The sequence below is a fragment of the Panulirus ornatus genome, chromosome 11 (assembly GCF_036320965.1).
Source record: "Panulirus ornatus isolate Po-2019 chromosome 11, ASM3632096v1, whole genome shotgun sequence".
Lineage (NCBI taxonomy): Eukaryota > Metazoa > Arthropoda > Malacostraca > Decapoda > Palinuridae > Panulirus > Panulirus ornatus.
Window position 1 is genome coordinate 49,704,045 of NC_092234.1, and position 22,745 is coordinate 49,726,789.

General features: G+C 36.1%; 1 protein-coding gene across 31 annotated transcripts in view; it reads right to left on the reverse strand.

The window, feature by feature from the left end:
- Positions 1 to 22,745, reverse strand: part of LOC139751502 (calpain-A-like) — a 244,635-nt gene that overhangs the window by 166,144 nt on the left and 55,746 nt on the right. For 26 of the 31 annotated variants that reach the window (XM_071666965.1, XM_071666969.1, XM_071666983.1 and 23 more), the window contains 11 exons: positions 22,004 to 22,294; positions 16,561 to 16,668; positions 12,611 to 12,706; positions 12,270 to 12,368; positions 11,911 to 12,015; positions 11,584 to 11,682; positions 11,268 to 11,363; positions 10,957 to 11,055; positions 10,634 to 10,723; positions 2,701 to 2,787; positions 2,356 to 2,445 (listed from right to left, as the gene is read on the reverse strand). In XM_071666965.1, coding sequence (XP_071523066.1) covers positions 2,356 to 2,445; positions 2,701 to 2,787; positions 10,634 to 10,723; positions 10,957 to 11,055; positions 11,268 to 11,363; positions 11,584 to 11,682; positions 11,911 to 12,015; positions 12,270 to 12,368; positions 12,611 to 12,706; positions 16,561 to 16,668; positions 22,004 to 22,294 — 1,260 coding nt within the window. The remainder of the gene's footprint in view (positions 1 to 2,355; positions 2,446 to 2,700; positions 2,788 to 10,633; positions 10,724 to 10,956; positions 11,056 to 11,267; positions 11,364 to 11,583; positions 11,683 to 11,910; positions 12,016 to 12,269; positions 12,369 to 12,610; positions 12,707 to 16,560; positions 16,669 to 22,003; positions 22,295 to 22,745) is intronic. The other 5 variants (XM_071666991.1, XM_071666992.1, XM_071666986.1 and 2 more) reach the window with 4 other exon arrangements.

The following is a 22,745-nucleotide window of genomic DNA, read 5'->3' on the forward strand; positions in this document are numbered from 1 at the left end:
TGTTTGTAAAATCCTTCTCATATTACACATTCACAAACTTATGAAATACAAACACTGAATAAAAATTTCAAGGGCAATGCAAAACATACTTAAAAATTTGTATATGGCAGTTTCACCTGAATGCAAAAATTATTAGCTATAATGGTACACAATGTGGCCCTAAAAATTACAAGCTCAATATGACAACAAACGGGTAAAAACTGTCTCCAAAGTGACAAGTGTCCATTAATGAAACAAAAGATTTTTGTTTTAACAATGATCCCACAAACTGAAAAGTTCCAGAAACAATTGTTTTCTTAATCTCATTTTCTTGAGATGAAATAGAAAACTGAGAATGCAAAAAAAATCATTGAGAGATTAACTAAAGATCTTTTCTATCTAACTACCAAGCTAAAATATTCCAGAATCAGACCCGTAGACATGACTTCCCAAAAGGGAGGTTGTAATTGTAAAAAGGCAGAAGTATTTTCCGCAACAACTTAGTCATAAACTCTACTGCAGTGGTTAAACTTTACTGCAGGTGGATCTTGAGGTCATCCCTTGAAAAAAAAATGGTAAGTCTGAATAAAAATACTACAATCTTGGATCACTGTGCACAATTTTTCAGGGTAATGCAGTTATCTATTGTTACATATGCACCTTCTGCACTGGTTGATGTGGCAAAATCAACAGATAAAAAAAAATCATCATCTGCCAACTGAGATCAAAGAACTCTTGAAAACTTTTACCAAAAAAATCTGTTCACAACTTAAATTCATTTACAAAATCAAGCTAAATGTAAGACATTACTGTGAAAATACTTGAAACTGCTTTAATCAAGCAAAAATACTCAAGTGATTAAAATCCAAAATATTGGAGCAAAAGAAAAAATAATGTCTTCATATACCTGAAACACTGACTATATTGCTAACATGTGCAGTAACCACAAACAAAGCTCCAATTAAAGGATTCCAGAACCAGAAAGAATATGATGAACCAATTTACTCTAATCTCATTCATTTTAAGCAAACATTCTCCATGTTTACATAAGTGTTAATAAAATCCACTTCGTAAATTGAACTGCTCATTGTCCATAATACGGCTCTAGTACTTTCATAATGTTCAGTAATACACATACAGGGCAGCATTCATGAAAATGGTAATACTCCTAACAACCATACAATGCATAAGGTCATTCATCTACCCATCACTTGCAGTAGCAATGCAGATGTGAGAGTGAAGCAGGTGCAAAACCCATAAATGATCAAGGGGTATAAGCCATAAACCCCTAAAAGTAAACCAAGGTGACGAACAAAGTGTCAACGTAAGGTCATCTGTTTGTTCCTATTCTACTAATTCCTGCTGCTGTTATCAAAAATCAAGAGTCCCTTAATAGGTCTGAAATTTCAAACTGAATATGAATGGATGGAAGGTTCACATGATGTTTTAAGAGAAATACTCATTACACATATGGTAAGCCACAACTACAACATTCGCCTATGATAACATAAATTAAGTTACCAAGGAAGTCTATTCACAAAACATAAGCAAATTCAAACTAAAGTAACACTTAGGAGCAGCATTAATAATCAGGTTTAGTAGCCTAATTTTGTATGTCTTAAAAGTTACCAAGAAGAGGGTTCTATATGGTCCACCACAGTCACTTGACTTCCTATGACACAAAAGCCAGTTGATTAGTACTCCACCACATCTTCCAAAATAAAGTGAAAGTGCAAAAACTAACATATTTGCAATGTTATCTGTAAACTAATATCCACATTCAGCTCTAAAATACTCATGCTGAGCTGACATATACACATGTCTAGTTGTATGATAAGTCCCTTACATTTATCAAGTTCATTTACATTGTACTTCTAAACAATTGGGTAAGCTGTAGCTACCTATTAATGAAAAAAGCAAATCTACAGCTAAAGAGGCTTTTACAATCGTCAAACACTTTCTGTTAAATCAAAAGAAAAAGACCTAAGCCTAGCCAATTAGGATGGTGGTCGATTTAAGTGGAAAAGAGTGTGGAACATAACCATCTGGCTACAAACTGCTATCTTGTGATTGAAGCAGCCTCAAAACCTTTTATACATTGGTTAAATTTTTTATCCATTGGCACATATATGTCCTAAACTTTTCCACCTTGACATACAGAAATATGCAGTCTGTCTGCTCATACTGAAGTAGCAAAATGCGTGCTTTGATGAAAATTCATAAAATTCTTTCAAAATAAAATCCATTACAGCTTGTCTAACTGAATTGTGCATTATTACAAGAATTTCACTGTCCAAATACAAAGTAAACAAACTTAACACTATATTCTGTTAAGATCAATTAAAGTGGCTAGAGTACACAACAAGAAACCTATACCTGACATTTCTGACAATATTGGAGACGATTCCAGAGACCATTCCACTATTGAGACCTGTTCTCTCTGTGGCAGACTGGCCACTGTCACCACTAAAAAGAGCAATTCACATCAACTGATACATGAATCACAGGTATGATGTATAATGTAGTACATTAAATGACTTGACACTGATAACTGAATCACAGGTATAATGTATAATGTAATACATTAAGTGATTCAACACTGATAACTGAATCACAGGTATAATAAAGTAGTACATTGATTTAACTTGTGTCACTATTTCCAGTATTATAATTGGACTGAATAACTATCAAAAAAGCAAACAATTCTTAAGCTACATTCACCTGAAAAGATTCCCAATGACAGATGAGGCCATGTTGGATATATAGTCTCCACCACCATAGCTATCACCTTGGCTGCCCTTGTTCCCACTAGTGAAATCAAACAAAGTATTCAATAAGAGAATGGAAATTATTAGAGGAGAAAGTAGTATCAAAGTGGTGAGGGTATAAACAAAATTATGATCTGAATTTGCTACCTGAGACCTTTATGCTACTTTGCACATTTAAAGATGAGAAAAAAAAAATCAAAATGTCTGTCATTACCCAAATAATACTTGAAGTCTGACACACAGATGCAATCTCAATCTAATTATGAGGCAAAGACTTTAAAGCAGGGGTTCTTAACTAGAAGTAGGATAGCAAACACTGACCAGGGAGGTACATAACCAGTACTACCCAATTGGGTATCAGGAGGGTTAGCAACAGCCACATAGTGAGTCAGCATTTCAGTGGCTGTCAAGTTTTATCCCTTTGACCCAGGCGGCTGTTTTTCTTTCTGCCTCAACCACAAAATGGCAGGAGCAATAGACAGAAGTACAAGGTAGGAACATTACACAGGAGCATTAGGTAGAAGTAGTGGTAAAGAACATCAAGTGGGAGCATTTGGTATAAGCAGTAGGTTGTAACATTAGGTAGATTTAGTCTGTAGGAACATATGGTATGAGCCTCTAAAAACATTACACAAGCATTGCCCTCTGCCAATGGCCTATTGAGGGTGAGGCACAAATGGTAAAAAAGCAGCACTGGAGTTCACCATTAATTTCAACTCTTTTGGCATGGCCACCTCCTCGATGGAGTATACAAAAGGAAAGGGCGTCAGAGATAAAGATAAGTAGATAGGTTCTTCACTTGTGATCCAAGGACCACGAACAGCCTATGGACCATTTTCCAGGCAGTCCATGGAAAAGACAAAATAAATTCAAGTAATCATGCATTACAGTACTGGTTACGAGTTAAAAAGAGTAACTTTTACTCCTATCCACAAGTTCATGATTTTAGTATAAAATCAAAAAGAAGGAACATTTTTGGCACTACACCAAAATATTTTTACTTAATATGAGCATATCTATCTATATTCATTATATTCATCGCTGTTTCCCACATCAGCGAGGAAGAGCCTCGAAACAAATGAAGAATGGCCTATCCACTCATACACACATATATATGCATAAACACCCATACATGCACATATACATACATATACACATCAACATATACATACATATACATACAAATACACAGACATATACATATATATACATCTAAATATTCATACTCGCTTGCCTTTATTGATTCCTGTTGCTACCCCACCACACATGAAATAGCATTGCAATCCCCGCTTCAGTGAGGTAGGGCCAGGAAAACAGACAAAAAAGGCCACATTTGTTCACATCAGTCTCTAGCTGTCATGTGTTATGCACTGAAACCATAGCTCCCTATTCACATCCAGGCCCCACAGACCTTTCCAGACGTTTCACATGCCCTAGTTCAGTTCACTGACAACATGTTGACCCTGGTACACCACATCATTCAAATTTAACCTATTCCTTGCATGCTTCTCACTCTCCTGTATGTTCAGGCCCTGATCACTCAAAATACTTTTCCCTCTATCATTTCACCTCCAATTGGGTCTCCCACTTCTTGTTCCCTCTACCTCTAACACATATATCCTCTTTGTCAACCTTTCCTCACTCATTCTCTCCATATGTCCAAACCATTTAAAAACACCCTCTTCTGCTCTCTCAACCACACTCTTATTTCCACACATCTCTCTTACCCTTGTATTACTTACTCGATCAAACCACTTCACACCAAATATTGTCCTTAAACATCTCATTTCCAACAAATCCACCCTCCTCCATACAACCCTATCTACAGCCCAAGCCTCGCAACCATATGACATTGTTGGAACTACTATTCCATCAAACATACCCATTTTTGTTCTCCGAGATAACGTTCTCGCCTTCCACACATTCTTCATCGCTCCCACACCCTTTGCCCTCTCCCCACCCTGTGACTTACTTCCACTTTCATGGTTCCTTCTGCTGCTAGGTCCACTCCCAGATATCTAAAATATCACTTTCTCCAATTTTTCTCCATTCAAACTTACATCCCAATTAACTTCTCCCTCACCACTACTAAACCTAATAACCTTGCTCTTATTCACACTTACTCTCAACTTTCTTCTTTCACCCACTTCACCAAACTCTGTCACCAACTTCTGCAGTTTCTCACTCGGATCAGCCACTAGAGCTATATCATCGACGAACAACAACTGACTCACTTCCCAGGCCCTCTCATCCACAACAGACTGCATTCTCGCCCCTCTCTCCAAAACTCTTGCATTTACATCCTTAACCACACCATCCATAAACAAATTAAACAACCATAGGGACATCACATACCTGACATTCACTAGGAACTAGTCACTCTCCTCTCTTCCAACTTGAGCACATGCCTTAAATCCTTTGTAAAAACTTTTCACTACTTCTGACAACTTACCTCCCACACCATACACTCTTAAAACCTTTCACAAAGCATCTCTATGAACCCTATCATATGCTTTCTCCAGATCCATAAATGCTACATACAAATCCATCTGTTTTTCTAAGTATTTTTCACATATATTCCTCAAAGGAAACACCTGATCCATGCATCCTCTACCACTTCTGAAACCACTTATCATACTAAAATATACTTATCTCTGGCAGCAAGAGGTGTCTGCCACACCAACCATGTTGCCAAAATCATGAAAAACCATCATACCACCCTAAATAAGCATAAGTCATCCACAGACCAAGCAAGCAACCCTAAGTGGTTCACATGCAAGAAAAGGTTTAAGAGCTCCTGCTTTAAAGACTTCTCATTCTCCTACAAAAATTCAGATGACTGACTGATGAAAACTACAAGCAATGGATCCTATATGAACAACAGATATGTCAATGAAGAAAACACCCTGACACATTATCCTTTCTAGGACATGAATTCAATCAAACTCCAACATGATTTAGTGACTTTAAGTTCAGGATGTATGTAAGGATCTATGTAACTGTAATTCAACTCCATCTTCAAACTTATGATGAGTACTGTTAACAAATCATATATCTGAATATGGGACTGGATATAAGTATGAGGTAATATTACTTTACTATCTTTGAACTTCAGCCAGAATGACACAAACTATGTGAGGGCACCTAGTCTGATAACAGTCTCTTCAGACACAGCAAAGCTGCTGATCTAAAAGGTAGAGATAAACACATGAATTTGTAACAGGAAGCATTATATTACCATCTTTGACCATATCTGAGGACTAATTAAGAGTTTCACCTACCCATGGGTTGTTGCCTTTCAATCTATACATTCACTATTTCTCAGTCTAATATAAGAAGCTTGACAAAACGTAACTCACACAACTCTCTACTCTAATTCTACATTCTCTTCACTTTATGCTACAAACAAATCCTAGAAGTGTACCAATACAATGATTCTTCAATGCTAAGTTGGAATGGCACCACCAAAGGGCAGCCCTGCTCCTAGATCTCACACTGTGTATCTGAGTATCTGCCACACACACCTGAAGACTGACTGCAGTGCTATACACATTCTCATCAAAATGAAATTACTCTGCTTTGTGCAACCTTTAATACAACTTCCACAATGTGAAGCTGCTTTGCTATTCTACTTCAACTGTTGTAAAATCTCAATAATAGAAAATGAGATGAAATATATGTCTTCAATCATTAATAAAAAGATTCAATGAGAAAACATAATTAGTAACATCAGAAAACATCTATATACAGGAGCAGCATTCCACCTTCCATCACTTTACAGCCATTAATAAGGTATTTTGATAGATACCTGCAAAAAACTGAAAACTAGGGCTTTAATAAAAGTGAATAAAATTGCCATAATATGCAAATGAATGTTGCAGCAAATGTTGAGTACTATCCATAGGGAGATTTTCTTCTGGAAAGCAAAACAGTGAATAAAGTGTGATGCATGCAATGCAAGCACCTTTCCATATACTTCTTATTATCAAGAAAAGTGTAACAAAATGACACTGATACAGATATCATGAAAAAGCGTTTGCTGTAATACAGATCATCTGTATCATTCATTGGTACAATAAATACACAGTAAAACAGCTTAGAAGTTTCAGCATGCAGTAAAGCATTAGAGAAAATGCACCAATTCTTTTCTGTGAACAATTATTTTCAGTTTACTAGCACCAGTGGGGAGAAACATACTTATAAGTAAACATGAATGCAAGGTTGCTACTGAATTTACTGCTGTCATAAGTTTAAGGGCACGAGTTGAAAGTGGTATTAGATGCAAGGTTGTTTATGCAACCTTGCATAAACAAGATGCAAGGTTGCTCTCTGATTTACCAGCTCTATAAATAAATCTGCATTCTGAGTATTGGATAATATTCCTTTTTGGTTTGCTGAAAAACTGATATCAAAGCTTTTATTCCACATACGGAGCATTTAATTCCCAGATTTGCATGGCTGATGTTGAGTATATCCAACTCCCAAGAATATGATAATTTTGAGAATCAAAACAAGTTTAACTTTAACTTTTATTCTAAAAATGAAGAAAATTGGTTATTCATAAGCATGAAAGTTACAGCTATATGACAACAAATAGCTAGCTCTAAAGAAGTGCTATAAAATGTTTCCTACAAAGGTGTAAAATATCTTGGATAGATGAGATGTAAAACTAACTAATGTGTCTACAAGTGGTCCTGTAATTCAGATTTTAACCTACTAAGCATAAACTTCAATTCTTCAATTCACCCTACAAAGGCATACAATAGCTCAGATGGATGAGTTGTAAAACTAACAAATGTGTCTGCAAGTGGTTCTATAGTTAAGATTTTAACCTACACACTGTGAATTTTCGATTCTTTTTTTCTTTTAATCTATGTTTTGTACCAACCCCCAGAAAACTTATGTAGAACCTGAGCCTTAAAGGGAAAAATCCTCTCTTGGCCCCCTTTTCTGTTCAGTTATATGGAAAAGAAAAACAGGAAGGGAGGATTTCCAGCCCCCAACTCCCGATCCAATTCCATCACCCTCTATGATATATGTATTCTATCTATTCATTATACTTAATTGCTGTTTCCCGCATAAGCAAGGTAGTGCAAGGAAACAGACGAAGAACAGCCCAACCCCCACATACACATATATATACATAAATCCCCATACACACATATATACATACATATACATTTCCATGTATACATATATATACATACACAGACATATACATATATACACATGTACATATTCATACTTGCTGCCTTCATCCATTCCCACTGCCAACCCGCCACAAAGGAAACAACATCCCCCTCCACTGAGGTAGCACCAGGAATACAAAGATAAGGCCACATTCGTTCACACTCAGTCTCTAGCTGTCATGTGTAATGTATCGAAACAACAGCTCCCTTCCCCCATCCAGGTCCCACAGACCTTTCCATGGTTTACCCCAGACACTTCATATGCCTGGTTCAATCCACTGACAGCACGTCGACCCCGGTATACCACATAGTTCCAATTCACTCTATTCCTTGCACTCCTTTCACCTTCTTGTGTGTTCAGGCCCCAATCGCTCAAAATCTTTTTTCCCTCCATCCTTCCACCTCCAATTTGGTCTCTGCTTCTCCTTCTTCCCTCCACCTCTGACACGTATCCTCTTTATCAGTCTTAACTCACTCATTCTCTCCATGTGTCCAAACCATTTCTTCTGCTCTCTCATCCACACTCTTTTCATTACCACACATCTCTCTTACCCTTTCATTACTTAATCAAACCACCTCACACCACATATTGTCCTCAAACTTTTCATTTCCAACACATTCACCCTCCTCCGCACAACCCTATCTACAGCCCATGCCTCGCAACCATATAAGATTGTTGGAACCATTATTCCTTCAAACATACCCATTTTCGCTCTCGTTTTCCACACGTTCTTCAGCGCTCCCAGAACCTTCGCGTTTTCCCCCACCCTGTGACCCACTTCTGCTTTCGCGTTTCCATCTGCTGTTAAGTCCCCTCCCAGATATCTAAAACACTTCACTTCCTCCAATTTTCTCCATTCAAACTTACCTCCCAATTAACTTGTCCCTCCACCCTACTGAACATAATAACCTTGCTCTTATTCACATTTACTCTCAACTTTATCCTTTCACACACTTTACCAACCTCAGTCACAAACATCTGCAGTTTTCCACCCGTATCAGCCACCAGCACTGTATCATCAGCGAACAAGAACTGACTCACATCCCAGGCCCTCTCATCCACAACAGATTGCATACTTGCCCCTCTCTCCAAAACTCTTGCATTCACCTCCCTAACCACCACATCCATAAACAAATAAAACAACCATGGAGACATCATGTACCCCTGCCACAAACCGACATTCACTGGGAACCAGTCACTTTCCTCTCTTCCTACTTGTGCACATGCCTTACATCCTTGATAAAAACCTTTCACTGCTTCTAGCAACTTACCTCCCAACATATACTCTTACAACCTTCCACAAAGCATCTCTATCAACCCTATCATATGCTTTCTCCAGATCCATAAATGCTACATACAAATCCACACTTGATCCACACGTCCTCTACCACTTCTGAAACCATATTGCTCTTCCCCAATCTGATTCTCTGTACATGCCTTTACCCTCTCAATCAATACCCTCCCAGGTAATTTCCCAGGAATACTCAACAAGCTTATGCCTCTGTAATTTAAACACTCACCTTTATGCCCTTTGCCTTTATACAATGGCACTATGCATACATTCTGCCAATCCTCAGGCACTTTACCATGATCCATACACACACTGAATATCCTTACCAAACAATCATATACATATATATACATATCAACATGTACATACATATACATACACATACACAGACATATACATACATACACATATACATATTCATACTCGCTTGCCTTCATCCATTCCCGTCGATACCCTGTCACACAGGAAACAGCACCTCTATCCACCTGCTTCACCGGGGCAGTGCCAGGAAAACAGACAAAAAAAGGTCATACTTGTTAACACTCAGTCTCCAGCTGTCATGTGCAATGTACTGAAGCCACAGCTCCCCATCCACTTCCAGGCCCCACACACCTTTCCATGGTTTACCCCAGACACTACACATGACCTGGTTCAGGCCACTGGCAGCACATCATCATATATCCAGCATTTCAAGGCATGAATCAGCACGAATAGTAATGCCCCAGGATAAATAACCACTAAAGCAAATGAATTGGGATGAATACGAAATTCATTCCAAAAAAAGCAATACCCCATAGTGCATTATTATGAGTTAATGCATAACATGATCTCCTTCAAACTTATTAATACACTGGGAGGGAAGGGGAATGACATCATATATCATCTACCTCCACAGCCTACATATTCCATGCAAGAAAATGCTTCCAAGTGCTTTAGCTGACAATATTGACTAAAGCTTAATATTCAAAATTCAAAATAGTTCTTTGGAGTCTAAAGCTTATGCACAGCTCAAGCCAACAGAAAATATCAGAGACAAAGTTTTGCTTAGAATGACTTGCCCACAAACATTGACTCATAAGGCTGAAGAATCAGGTCCTTAACTGATATTTAACATCTGCAAGTCGTGCTAATATATATCAAATGCACAAACACATAAATGGTCTAATAGGGGTAGCCAGTTAAATTACAAACACTTTATGATATTTCTGGAAGATAAGACATTTTGAAAGAATCACAAATGCCACATTTCTATGTATATAAAGACTGTAAAACAATGTTAAATTTTTTCAACAATTTTGTGTTCTCAGTGAAACTCTATGGTCTGCTAAGGAAGTGGGCATCTTTGCCCATGACTGACTACCCCACTACCAATTATTACTGCTTTATCAGCATTTTCATTTTGTACCTCATATATTCACGAACAGCATTGGCTGCCACTTTTGCTATAACAGTGTCACTGACTTCTGCCTTGCCATCACCACTGGAATCCTGAATGCTGCCAATACAAGAAAAGCAATTCATGACTTTGCATTATGAGATTACAAGTTAACAAATGAGGCACTCCTTTAATAGCAATGCTTTCCTGGGAAAGTAATCACTTGCAGCTATTTCCATTTTTGACAGTTTAATCCATATTCATTCAATATATCCCACATATATAACATGTTGTGCTGACATAAGTATCATCTGATCTGAGTATTTCATATCAGTAATGTATTATGAAAATACCTTGAAAGGCTCTTCACAACACTGCTTGTTACACTGCGTACCAGTGCTTCATTGGTTGCTAGAGACGCACCCTGGTTTGTTGCATCACTTTCATTACCACTAACAAAAAATATTTTGAGTCAGGGTGATTTATTACCTCTCTAACAAATCTACTTATCCTCCATGCAAGCTTAAGTAAACCATATGTATATCACATGAATAATACTTGACTCAAACACTAAACGCTGCTAATGTATGTTAGTGGATTTTTTTTTAACTCAAACATATTTCTCAGTCTGAAGAAGCATTTCAAAAAAAAAAAAAAAAGGTACCTGAAAAGACCCTTAACAACATTTGATGCTACAGCTCCAGCCATATTTTCATTCATTCCAGTTTTTTGAAACTGGTTCAAGTTGCCTTGGTCGCCGCTTGAAAACAAAACAAAATTTCAGTTACACAATCATACTGGTACCAAATATCATAAATCAAAGGTCACCAGTTATAACACATACAATTCATTTTCTCATTTGATCAAGTTGGCTTTTCGATAAAACAGAGGGCAAAAATATTTTTTTATGGCAAATGAGGACTGTACATATCAAAATCATAAACAGTCAAAGAAGAGGCAAACAGATCAAGGCCAAGTACCTGATTAACCCCTTGATAACATTGGTTGTAACGTTGGCAATGGTTGTATCATTTGCGGGTGCTGTATTACCAGAAACATTCTGCTTTGACTGGAAGAAGCTGTTTGTTTCATGAGAAAATCATGTAAGATACTTACTTCAGAGCAAATAATTAACATATTTGAGTAAGATCAAGACCAACAGCTATTGTCAAATTTTCATTCTGGACAGCTCTTTCAATGCTATCCAAATATGTATGGCATGAAATAAATGTTCTGCAATTTCTTCACTTATTTCTTTTTTACTTTGAAGCTTTAACTGATAACTATTTTTCAGGAAAAACATCTACCTCATAAATCCTGCAAAGACACTGGATGCAATACCAGCCAACATGTTTTGATTCATCCCAGACTTCTGCATGGCTGCAGCTGTACCTACACCCTGCTGATCCCCACTGTATTAAGAAGACATAATCAGATATCATGACAACAGCTGAAAGGGATGAGAATGTTGTCTTCTTTATAATATGTAATACTTCTCTTGTCTTACTTTATTACATCTTTAAAAACATAAACAACCATAGAAATCAAATGATGACAAAATATGCCTTTCAATAACAAATCCTGAAAAGATCAGATTTTATCTTTCATATATAAATGTTATATGCAGCAAACAATTACTTTTTGTAATAATGTCATGCCTAGCTACCTGAATAAACCTTTGATGACAGATGAAGCAATATTTGCAATCATCTGATTCTGTCCTTGGGAGGTTCTATTTTGTGTAACTTGTCCATCTGTCTGTCCACTGGTTAACATGGAAAAGGAAAATCTTTGGATTTCAGGATATATAACAGGCAATATGTTAACTTTCCATATCCATTTAGTTGAGTCAAAATATCAAAAATCTTCATGAAATGCTCTATCAAGACCTTAAAAATCCTACTTGTCATGGATCAAAAGTTTTCTGTTATCATCAAATACTACTGTGGCATTAAAGGACCAGTAATGTAAAATGCCTATATTTTTAATGACATTTACTATCATTACCTGACCATTCCTTGAAAGAGTCCTGCTGTGATACTTGTAAGCATATCATTGTTAGTGCTTACTTCCTTGTTTAACGCTGGGTTACTCTGGTTGCCACTTGGGTTATAAATAATACTTCATTATTACAATATGTATATATATATATATATATATATATATATATATATATATATAAAATGTTTAACAACATATCAAATACTGATATAGTCAGACATCTAGTATAATAGTCTTATATAATAGTCTTATATGTTGGTCAAAAAAAAAAAAAAAAAAATTAACTTTATAAAATGTCATTCTGTTGTCCTCTCAGTTCAATCAATAAGGAATATCATAAATCAAATAAGTCATTTTCTGACATGAACATTCTAATACGAAGGATCAAACTAAAAGAAATTTATATCAATAGCAGATCCTTATAAAGCAGTAACATATCATCGGTAACTTCCACTCCCACTCAACCCAAAAAGGCACTACATAATACTAAAGTTTATGCTGTTTATGTGAAGCTCCTTCTCAGAAATTTAGTGACTATGGAGAGCAATTCAAATAACTTCACAGTCATCCCCCTTTCCAGCCTGGAGATTTCCATTCTCTTAGCATATATCATGTACCTAAATGTAACAAATCATATACTTCAATTATGTATACCTACATCAAATTAATGCTGGTAATTTCAAAGTTTTCACTTTGCTCATTAAGTATATGTGAATATGAATAAATTGTGTCAACTACCCATCATGAGAAATCATTCCAATGATTTCCTTATCCACATGGTCTCATTTTCAAAACTTTTTCACTACATGCCATCATCTGAAATACCCCTTTATCCCTAAACAATTTACTTGCTTCATATATTCTTTTCTCTCATAGTCTACCTCTTCTTGAACCTTTATCTTTACTGTAAAATATCTTCATCCTATCATGTTTAATGATAATTTCCCTAGTTTCAAAAAAGTCCAGATTATGGCAGCAGAGACAGATGGATTATGCAGTCTGCCTATCTATAATTCTGAAGCCCTTTCCTTCTGGGAAATCCCATCAAGGGGGTGGCCAAAGCAAAAGAGGTTTCACTTATCCCTATCCTCTCCTGCCACCCTTGTTTACATCATTCCATGCACTCTTCTACCATTTCTCTCCTTCCAGTGCTCTTCCACTCTATTTCTCATGTCACAGGTGGTTTTCCTCTTACACCAACTTCTTTCATCAGACTATCATGCACTCTCCTTGTAAACTGCCTGTCTTGAATTTTTCTCATGTTCCCAAACCACATAAAAGTATCACAATTCACCCACTCTATCACTCCAAAATTCATTCCCTTTGCATTCCCTGCCTACCATATCTCCCATACACCCCTACATTTCTTTCTTAACATTCCATCCAGTCATACCACATGCTCCTCTAAAATAACTCACTACCACAGCCTGGATTCTTGACCTCTGTGAAACATTTATTGCCCATGTTTTGGCTGCAAAGGTCATGGTTGGGAAGACTATACTGTCCTTTTATCCTTTCTGCAATTCCATGGTTACAACTCTATCCTCCATCAGTCTATTAATGGATCCAATGACTCTTCTAGCCTATATTGCTCTCTCCATATTTCTCCTTCCATATGATGAATCTTACCCAAGATATCTCTCAAATACTTTTATTCTGTCACCTCTTCCATTCTTTCTCCCACTATATCTATAACACATTTTAGTACACTTTCTTCTCTCATTTTATAAGGCTTTCTAGAATCAATACCTCCACTTTGTTTTCTTTCGAACATCATTACTTTACTTTTACTCACCTTTACCTTCAAAAACACTCAAACCTTCAAACCTTCACTCTTGGCAAACTACACAGTATCATCTGAAAACAATCTTGCCACTTACCACCATACCTCACTACCACACTCCATCTCTACACTCCCTTTCCCTAGCTTTGCTTTCATCTCTTATCACTCAAACCATATTCAGCATACATTCAAATGGCAAGATGACATGACAGCCCTGCCTCACACCTACATGTATACCAAATCTGTCACTCAACTCTCCTTCCACTGTTACACATGCAATTGCTCCTCTGCAAAAGGCTTCCACATCATTCAACAGTTGTTCCCCTACCCCTTGTATCCTTAACACATCCCAATAAGCATTCCACTCAACTTTGTTATTTGCTTTCTCCAGTACAGCTGTAAAATAATTGGAATTAAAAGAATGCAGTAAAGAATGAAGATATAAAATATGCAGCATGAAGAAGTCATCACAAGCATGAACAAAAGATTGAAGATACCTATCGGTCTTGTTAGATACTTAGCCATAAAGTGTCTTTTAATCTTTTGTTCATGCCTATGATGACTCCTTCACATTAAATATTTTTCATCATTCTTTACTCTTTATTCAATTAATTCCAATGAAACTATATAATCTATCTCAATTACCCAATGAAACTACATAATCTATCTCAATTACCTTAATCTGGACCTAGCTAGAAATAAGAATACCATAGTTTTACATCTATATATTAATGATGGGACAAACACTCCATCATGCAAGCTTCTTATACTTTAAATTATATGTGTTTCTATTCATCAGAGTCCTTGCTAACCCTCTAATTCTTCTCCCGCTTCTCAATTACAGCTTTTACACTATAATCCTTACTCAATGCTACTGCCAAATACACTTTAATCAACGATCAATTCTTACTTTTCAAACAGTCATTGAAATGCAAACAAACAAGGAAAGACCACAACAAATTAAAGGCATGTGGGTACAACCTTATGAATTCTAAAACAAAATTTTCATCTAAATAATTTGAGAAGTATCATCCTTTGAAGTTACTGACACAAAAACCTGTTGTGTAAAAGGCCTTTGTACATGAAAGAATACCTTTTGTCAACTTAAGTAACCTATATCATTCTACAAGTGATGTTCTGACAAGTATCCTTGTTCTGAATGGAAAATGCTTGTGCTACAATAAACAAAAGTAATCAGGAATGTGTTAAACCACTTTGAAAAAAAAATAAATTCATCATGAAGTTTTTCCTACAAATAAACAAAGCATGATGACGCATATGCAATTTCTTATTAATTGGTACCTTTCATCTTCACAGCTTTTGTCAAAAAATCACTGAGTAATACTCAAAATATTTCTGGATAATTTTCCAAGTGATCTGACAATCAGATCATTGGTGGCAAATCTTATGAAACAAGTCAAGAATGTAAGTAATCCATTAGAACGTATATGTGAATCGGGTTTGGGAGTAATCACAGTTGAGAGCTTTTGAACTCAACACTAAAGTTTAACAGGGATGATTAAAGTATACAGATAAGGGAAAAAAAAGAGAATAGTAAACAGAGCCAGCAATGTTACCAAAATAAGGTTGTGGCCTACTAAATATCTATTAAGAGGAAAAATAGCTTTTAACATGAAACCCTCTCCCCAGGAAAATCTCCATAAACCTCCATTTCTTTTCATTTAGGTTTATTATTTCTGGGTAGTAGTTCACTTCTGTAACAAAGATATACCAGATAATATGAAAAATATACTTAAAATTATAGTTCTAATATGTAATTAAGGATCCTTTGATGAATCTGAAATAAAAGAGGGAATTTTCAGATGAATTTTCAGATATATATACAGCAATATACAAAGCATAACAAGACCAAAGCTATTTACATTCATCCATTGAAACTGAGATACATATCTTGACAGACCTTAGTTTAATACACCATCCTTTTAAAAAAGAATTTCTACATTATTACTGATTACATTGTTTTCAAATGCTGTTAAACAGAGGGTGGATAACAAACACCTACATCTATTTATGTAAAAACTTGAAGCTACACAACAATACTGAAGTGCTTAAGCAGCTAATACATACAGTCATACAAATATGGGTTCTCAAAGGGAAAACTACCTCCCCATTCACACAAATAGGTAATGAAGTAATCACATATATAACGTACCTAATCATTCCTCCAATGTAGTTAGCAGCCATTCCTGAGATGAGTTCATTCATGCCATCATTCCTCTGCTGTCCCTGACCCTGATTACTACCTCCACCACCACCGCCTCTGCAGGTTAAAATAAATGTGACTACCCCTCTAACATTTTCATGGTAAATATTAGAAGAAATGGAATTACATCAACTAATTATAAAACAATCAATTTTTACTGTGCACGAGACAATGACCTGCCTCTATGACTAGCAACAATAGTTACCCCCTTCTTAGATGATCAACTGCAGGGCACTTGCCAATTATGACTGCACTATCATCTCTAACAGACAATTGTTTCATAATTTTTTATTAAAGTTGCAATTCATCTCAGCAAGAGAGAGAGAGGATGTGTTTGACATATAACTAGTGCTCGAGTGTCACTAAACATAACTTGCTTACCCCAACATACACTGTAAAAGCTATCTTAAATTCAGCCTCACCTCTATTGTTGTAAATACAACTGCAGGTAAAAAATCAAGTGTTCATAAACAAGTCTGAGACAAACTGACAACTGCAGTGGATGAGCTGGCAATTAGGTTTCTATGATTCTAAACCAGAAAGTCTCATACTTCAGAACTGGTATTCTGAAAAATATAATCAAGTAGACCATTCTTCTTGAATGGAAGCTACCATCCACTAATACCAATGTCCAAGCATTAAGAATCCTTCTTGTGATACTGATGGCAATTTAGATATTGAAAACCTTTGCCCATGTCAATTCTCAGAAGTGCCTGAGGACTGGCAAAATGCATGCATAGTGCCATTGTATAAAGGCAAAGGGGATAAAGGTGAGTGTTCAAATTACTGAGGTATAAGTTTGTTGAGTATTCCTGGGAAATTATATAGGAGGGTATTGATTGAGAGGGTAAAGGAATGTACAGAGCACCAGACTGGGGAAGAGCAGTGTGGTTTCAGAAGTGGTGGAGGATGTTTGGATCAGGTGTTTGCTTTGAAGAATGTATGCGAGAAATACTTGAAAAAACAAATGGATTTGTACATAGCATTTATAGATCTGGAGAAGGAATATGATAGAGTGGATACATATGCTTTGTGGAAGATACTAAGAATATATGGTGAGGGAGATAAGTTGCTAGAAGCAGTGAAAAGTTTTTATCAAGGATGTAAAGCAAGTGTATGAGTAGGAAGAGAGAAAAGTGATTGGTTCTCAGTGAATGTTGGTTTGCAGCAGGGGTGCGTGATGTCTCCATGGTTGTTTAATTTGTTTATGGATGGGGCTGTTAGGGAGGTGAATGCAAGATTTGTTGTAATAGTGTCACATCTTGAAAATGAGGAGAAAAGGTGCAATCCCAAAGAATCACTCAAGAATTCCCATAAATTCTAGCTTAACCACAAGACAGTAAAATTCTTACAAAGGCATCTACATACATCAATCCAAGTGCCCCTATCAAATCTAGAATCTACAGAAACTTTATAAAGATTCAAGCCCTCAAAATGATTATAGAACTTTCATAAATGGTTAAAGACCTATCTTATCCAAATCTCATTATACTATTCATCTTCCATAAAAGACAAAAAAGCTACCCTATATCCAAAATCACAGGATGTTATGACTACTGTACACAATTAATACCATGGGAGCTGGGACACAAAAAATTCCCACCTTTGCAGAACTAAGTGTAAAGAAAAATTCTTTAATTCGTCATTATTACTAACAAAAACTCAAAATAATATTGGATTAAATAATCTCAATACCAAAGCCCAAAGAAGGCAAAACTCATCAGTTTTTTCGAAAGCATTTAAAAAATTTTTGAACTTTATCAGCTCTATTGTACTTAAAAGATTTTACCTGTATTTGGAATATTCAAAAGCATTTAAAAATTTCTGAACTTTATCAGCTCTATCATATCTAAAAGATTTTACCTACATTTGGAATAGAGCTCATTCTACAATAAATAGTACAGTGACTTGCAATAATGATTGTAACACATATATGGCCTGCCTAGGATCAAGCCCACAAAGGTGCAAATCATGGTCATTCCAGCCAGTCCTCAGTCAACCCAGCAATTCATCCTGCCACAATGTATTGTCAATGAATTGGATACATGGCCAAGGAAAAGATAAAATTACTGTGAATTAAGGTATTTTTCACCATTTGCAGCAAAAAAGAGGATAGCAAGGCAGCAGTCCTAGCCGTTGGGAACTAAACATCTGCTGTCCTCCTTAACCCAGTGGGGTTAGGATACAGGGTTGAGAAACCCAGTTTTGCAAAATTCCTACAAATGATCCACCTTATATAATTGAGAATCAAGTTAAAGATTCTGTCATAGATGGTATAAGTGTGTAACCTGAAGACCCCTTTATGTAACTCCTGCAACTCTAAAGCTGTACTCCATATGCAAGCAGGGTAAGTCGAATTTCTCTGAAGTGGGAATGTTTTCAAGGACACAATATTCCCTTCCATCCCCTGACGATGATACAGCCTCACTGAAGGTAATATCTAACTTATATTGTAACCATTTTTCAAGCAGAGTCCAGGAGCACCAATAACATATGTAGAAAGATAAACAACAGCACCAGTTCCTTTCTCCAAGGATGGCTGGTTGAGTAAGTCAACAGGAAAATATTCAATGAAGAGCTGACTGACCTGTATCATGCAGCCTGGCACACTATCACCTTGATTGGATAGCTGACAGCTTGTTAGCCAAACCAAGGTGCATCTGTACTGGTGAACCATTTCAAAATTGGCAAACATCCACTGGCAGTACTTTGGGAAGGCCAGCTACTCATTAGAAGTGTCAGCAATAGTCAAATCTCCTTCTAATGGATAAACTATTACAGCTAAAAACAAAATGCACTATATATCAATGTACATACACAAAGAGTATGTAGATTTGAGTTCAAACAGGTAACTCAAATATGGGCCAACTGGCCTTTTGTTGTCTGTTTTTCCTATGTGAAAACAATGAAGCAGACCATTTGAGTCATTTAAGTACTCAACTGAAGAGGGAATGAAACCTCCAGGAAAAAATAACAAACAAATAAATCAGTACATGCAAAGGAAAAATAATTACAAGAGAAGCAACATAATGAACAGATAGAAGTCTCACTTTATACATCTTCTGGATTCTTTTACCACTGTACAGTGAAAATATCATAGTTATCACTAGTAAACTATAAGTTTCACTTATACTCAATCTTCAATATAGCCCCTAATCCTGCAAAGTTAATAATGGTTGAACAATGTGAGCAGCACAAACTTATCTTAATAAAAAATGAAAGGCTATATTTCAAATAGCCTGAGAAGTACAACAAATGTGTGAGAGAAGAAAGTTACATTTGAAAGAAAGGGACATCTAAAAGTTGGATAACTTAAACTTTTCTTTTTTTTCTTTTAAACTATTCGCCATTTCCCGCGTTAGCGAGGTAGCGCTAAGAACAGAGGACTGGGCCTTTTTTGGAATATCCTCAACTGGCCCCCTCTGTTCCTTCTTTTGGAAAATTAAAAAAAAAAAAAACGAGAGGGGAGGATTTCCAGCCCCCCGCTCCCTCCCCTTTTAGTCGCCTTCTACAACACGCAGGGAATACGTGGGAAGTATTCTTAATCCCCTATCCCCAGGGATAACTTAAACTTATTCACTGAAATAAAATGACATATAATACCACTAGAAAACAGCAATAATTTAATAAAAGTACAAAAAAACACTGTTGGGACTAGAAACAATAAAACTAGAGGTTAAGCAAGATGGTACAAAAAAAAAACTTCACAGGATATAATCAAACATTCATTGTTATGCTTGATATGTTAGTGAGCAAGACAGAGATGCATGCTTCAGTACAGAACTCCACCACATGTTAATTGTAAATGGTGAACCCTAGCTTCAAAGTTTATTAATCATGCTATGATTCAGCTTAAGTGAATACATAATTCTGATATTCCAAAGAGTTAAAAGTGTGTCTAAATTTTGAACTTTATAAAAATAAACTCTGTTCAGTACCTTTAAAACATTTCATTATGTTAGGGTCAAGCAAAGTGAGCCTAGCAGAATAATTTCTTCTTAATCTTAATCATGAATTTCTAAAAGTTTATCATATTTTCCTTAACATGCCTTATCAATGAATCAACTATCTAATAGAGTTTATCCATAATGCTAATCACTAAGCTTCTCCCTTATGACAGTATCTCCTGAAGTACACTCAACACAAATCACAACAAAACAAAAAAGAAGTCATCAATCATTTCTGACACACTTCAGTACATTCTTGAAATTGAATAACTCATAACTATTCTTTTTACATCTCCAAAACGATAACCTAAATACATAAAAGATGAAACATAAATTCATGAACTGAAATGAGTAACAATGATTTAAAAATTTGTATTACTAATAGCACTATCAACACTAACACCACTACTACAGATACCTATGAAACTATAAGGAAAGTTAATACTGTGAATGCATTACATAAGAAAAGTAAAGTAACTAGAATAAACTAGATAAGAAAAATGAAAATATATGCATAAACCCTTGTGTTCTTACAGTCAACCTTCAAAGAAGGACTGTCCCTCATGCAGACATCAAAGCCAGTTAAAACATTCTTTCCAATAACTCTCTATCTATGCAAACTTTCACTTTACCTTTTAATATAATTCTCAATGAATGGTGCCAAAAATGTGATTTTTCAGCACAATAATCATCCTCCATTTCAGTTTATACCCTACCAAGCTTATAAAATATCTCTACCTTCTATCTTCATCTAATCCATTCATTCATGTCTTTACAAAATGACCAACTTTCAATTATCTATAATTACAATCAAATTCCCTTTCTTGTACAAAACTGTACTGACTGGCTTTCTTCCATACACTTTAATTCTGCTTCTCCATTCATGCTAGCCACCCTAAACCTGTTCTCCATAATATACAGAATAAATCAATGAAGAACTGCATATACAACAAGTAACCAATGCATACTCTACTCTCTGACTTATCGGTATCTCCTCCCTATTCCACTAAATCACATTCAATTCACAAAGCATCTCTAACCATTTCTGACATGTTTCAGTAAACTATTCTGAATACAGCTACTTCTATCTTGTTTTATGTACGCTACGCATTTCAATAATAATTTCAAGCTGCATATACCTATATCCATATATTTTATGTAACTTTTTTCACATGCTGTCATTATTTCATCAATGCATCCCTAAAGCCTACTTAACACATCTACTCCACAGTCCTTATTTTATAACTCCAATATCCAACATATCCAACTCCTCCGGATAGCTTTTCCCATCATCCCTATAGTAAATTTTCCTACATAACAGACTTCTGCTACTGTTAACATTTCCAAAACATTTAATAGGAAGGAATATAATGATATTATAGTCCTTGCATTATTATGTTAGTTAGGTCTCTGCAGGCAGGCAATATGGTGGCAGCTATGCTCACCCCATTATCCCACCGATGAAGTTGGCTGCCATGCCTGCCATACCAGCACTGCCACCCTGCTGTTGATTAGGTGGTGGCCCATACCCTCCCTCTCCTCCTGGTCCATACTGGCCTTGTGGAGGGCCATAACCTCCACCATACTGACCAGGGGGAGGGCCATATGGACCAGGACCATACTGATCACCTCCGTACTGACCCTGAGGTGGACCATGCGGACCAGGACCATATTGACCACCTCCATATTGGCCTTGAGGTGGACTATATGGACCCTGTGGCTGGTTACTTCCACCACTGTATGTCAGAAGGAATTATGGCAAGATTACTGTTTAACAAATTATAATTAGTATATTATCAACTACTCATTTTGTACTCCAATAATTCTACTCATTCTGAAATCTTTGACAAAAAAGAATATTCATTACATTCTTACATTATAACAGCCAATCAAATGCCAGGAAATATTACTGCATGGATAATGTTTATTTTTAATGAACTAAAATCAACTACTGGATGTGATTGATTCATGAATACATAAATATTGACTAAAAGCCAGCAGGATGTACTGAGTAGAATACCAGACTGAAATCATAAAAGGGTCAATGTGTATCAAACGAATATTCTTGTTCTTGGTTTCACACTAAGTAGTCTCATACCAACCCTTGTCCCTTAACTCAACAAGAATAATAAGATTTACTACTGTGAAATAAAGGTATAATACCAAGAGTATGTAGCATGTACATAT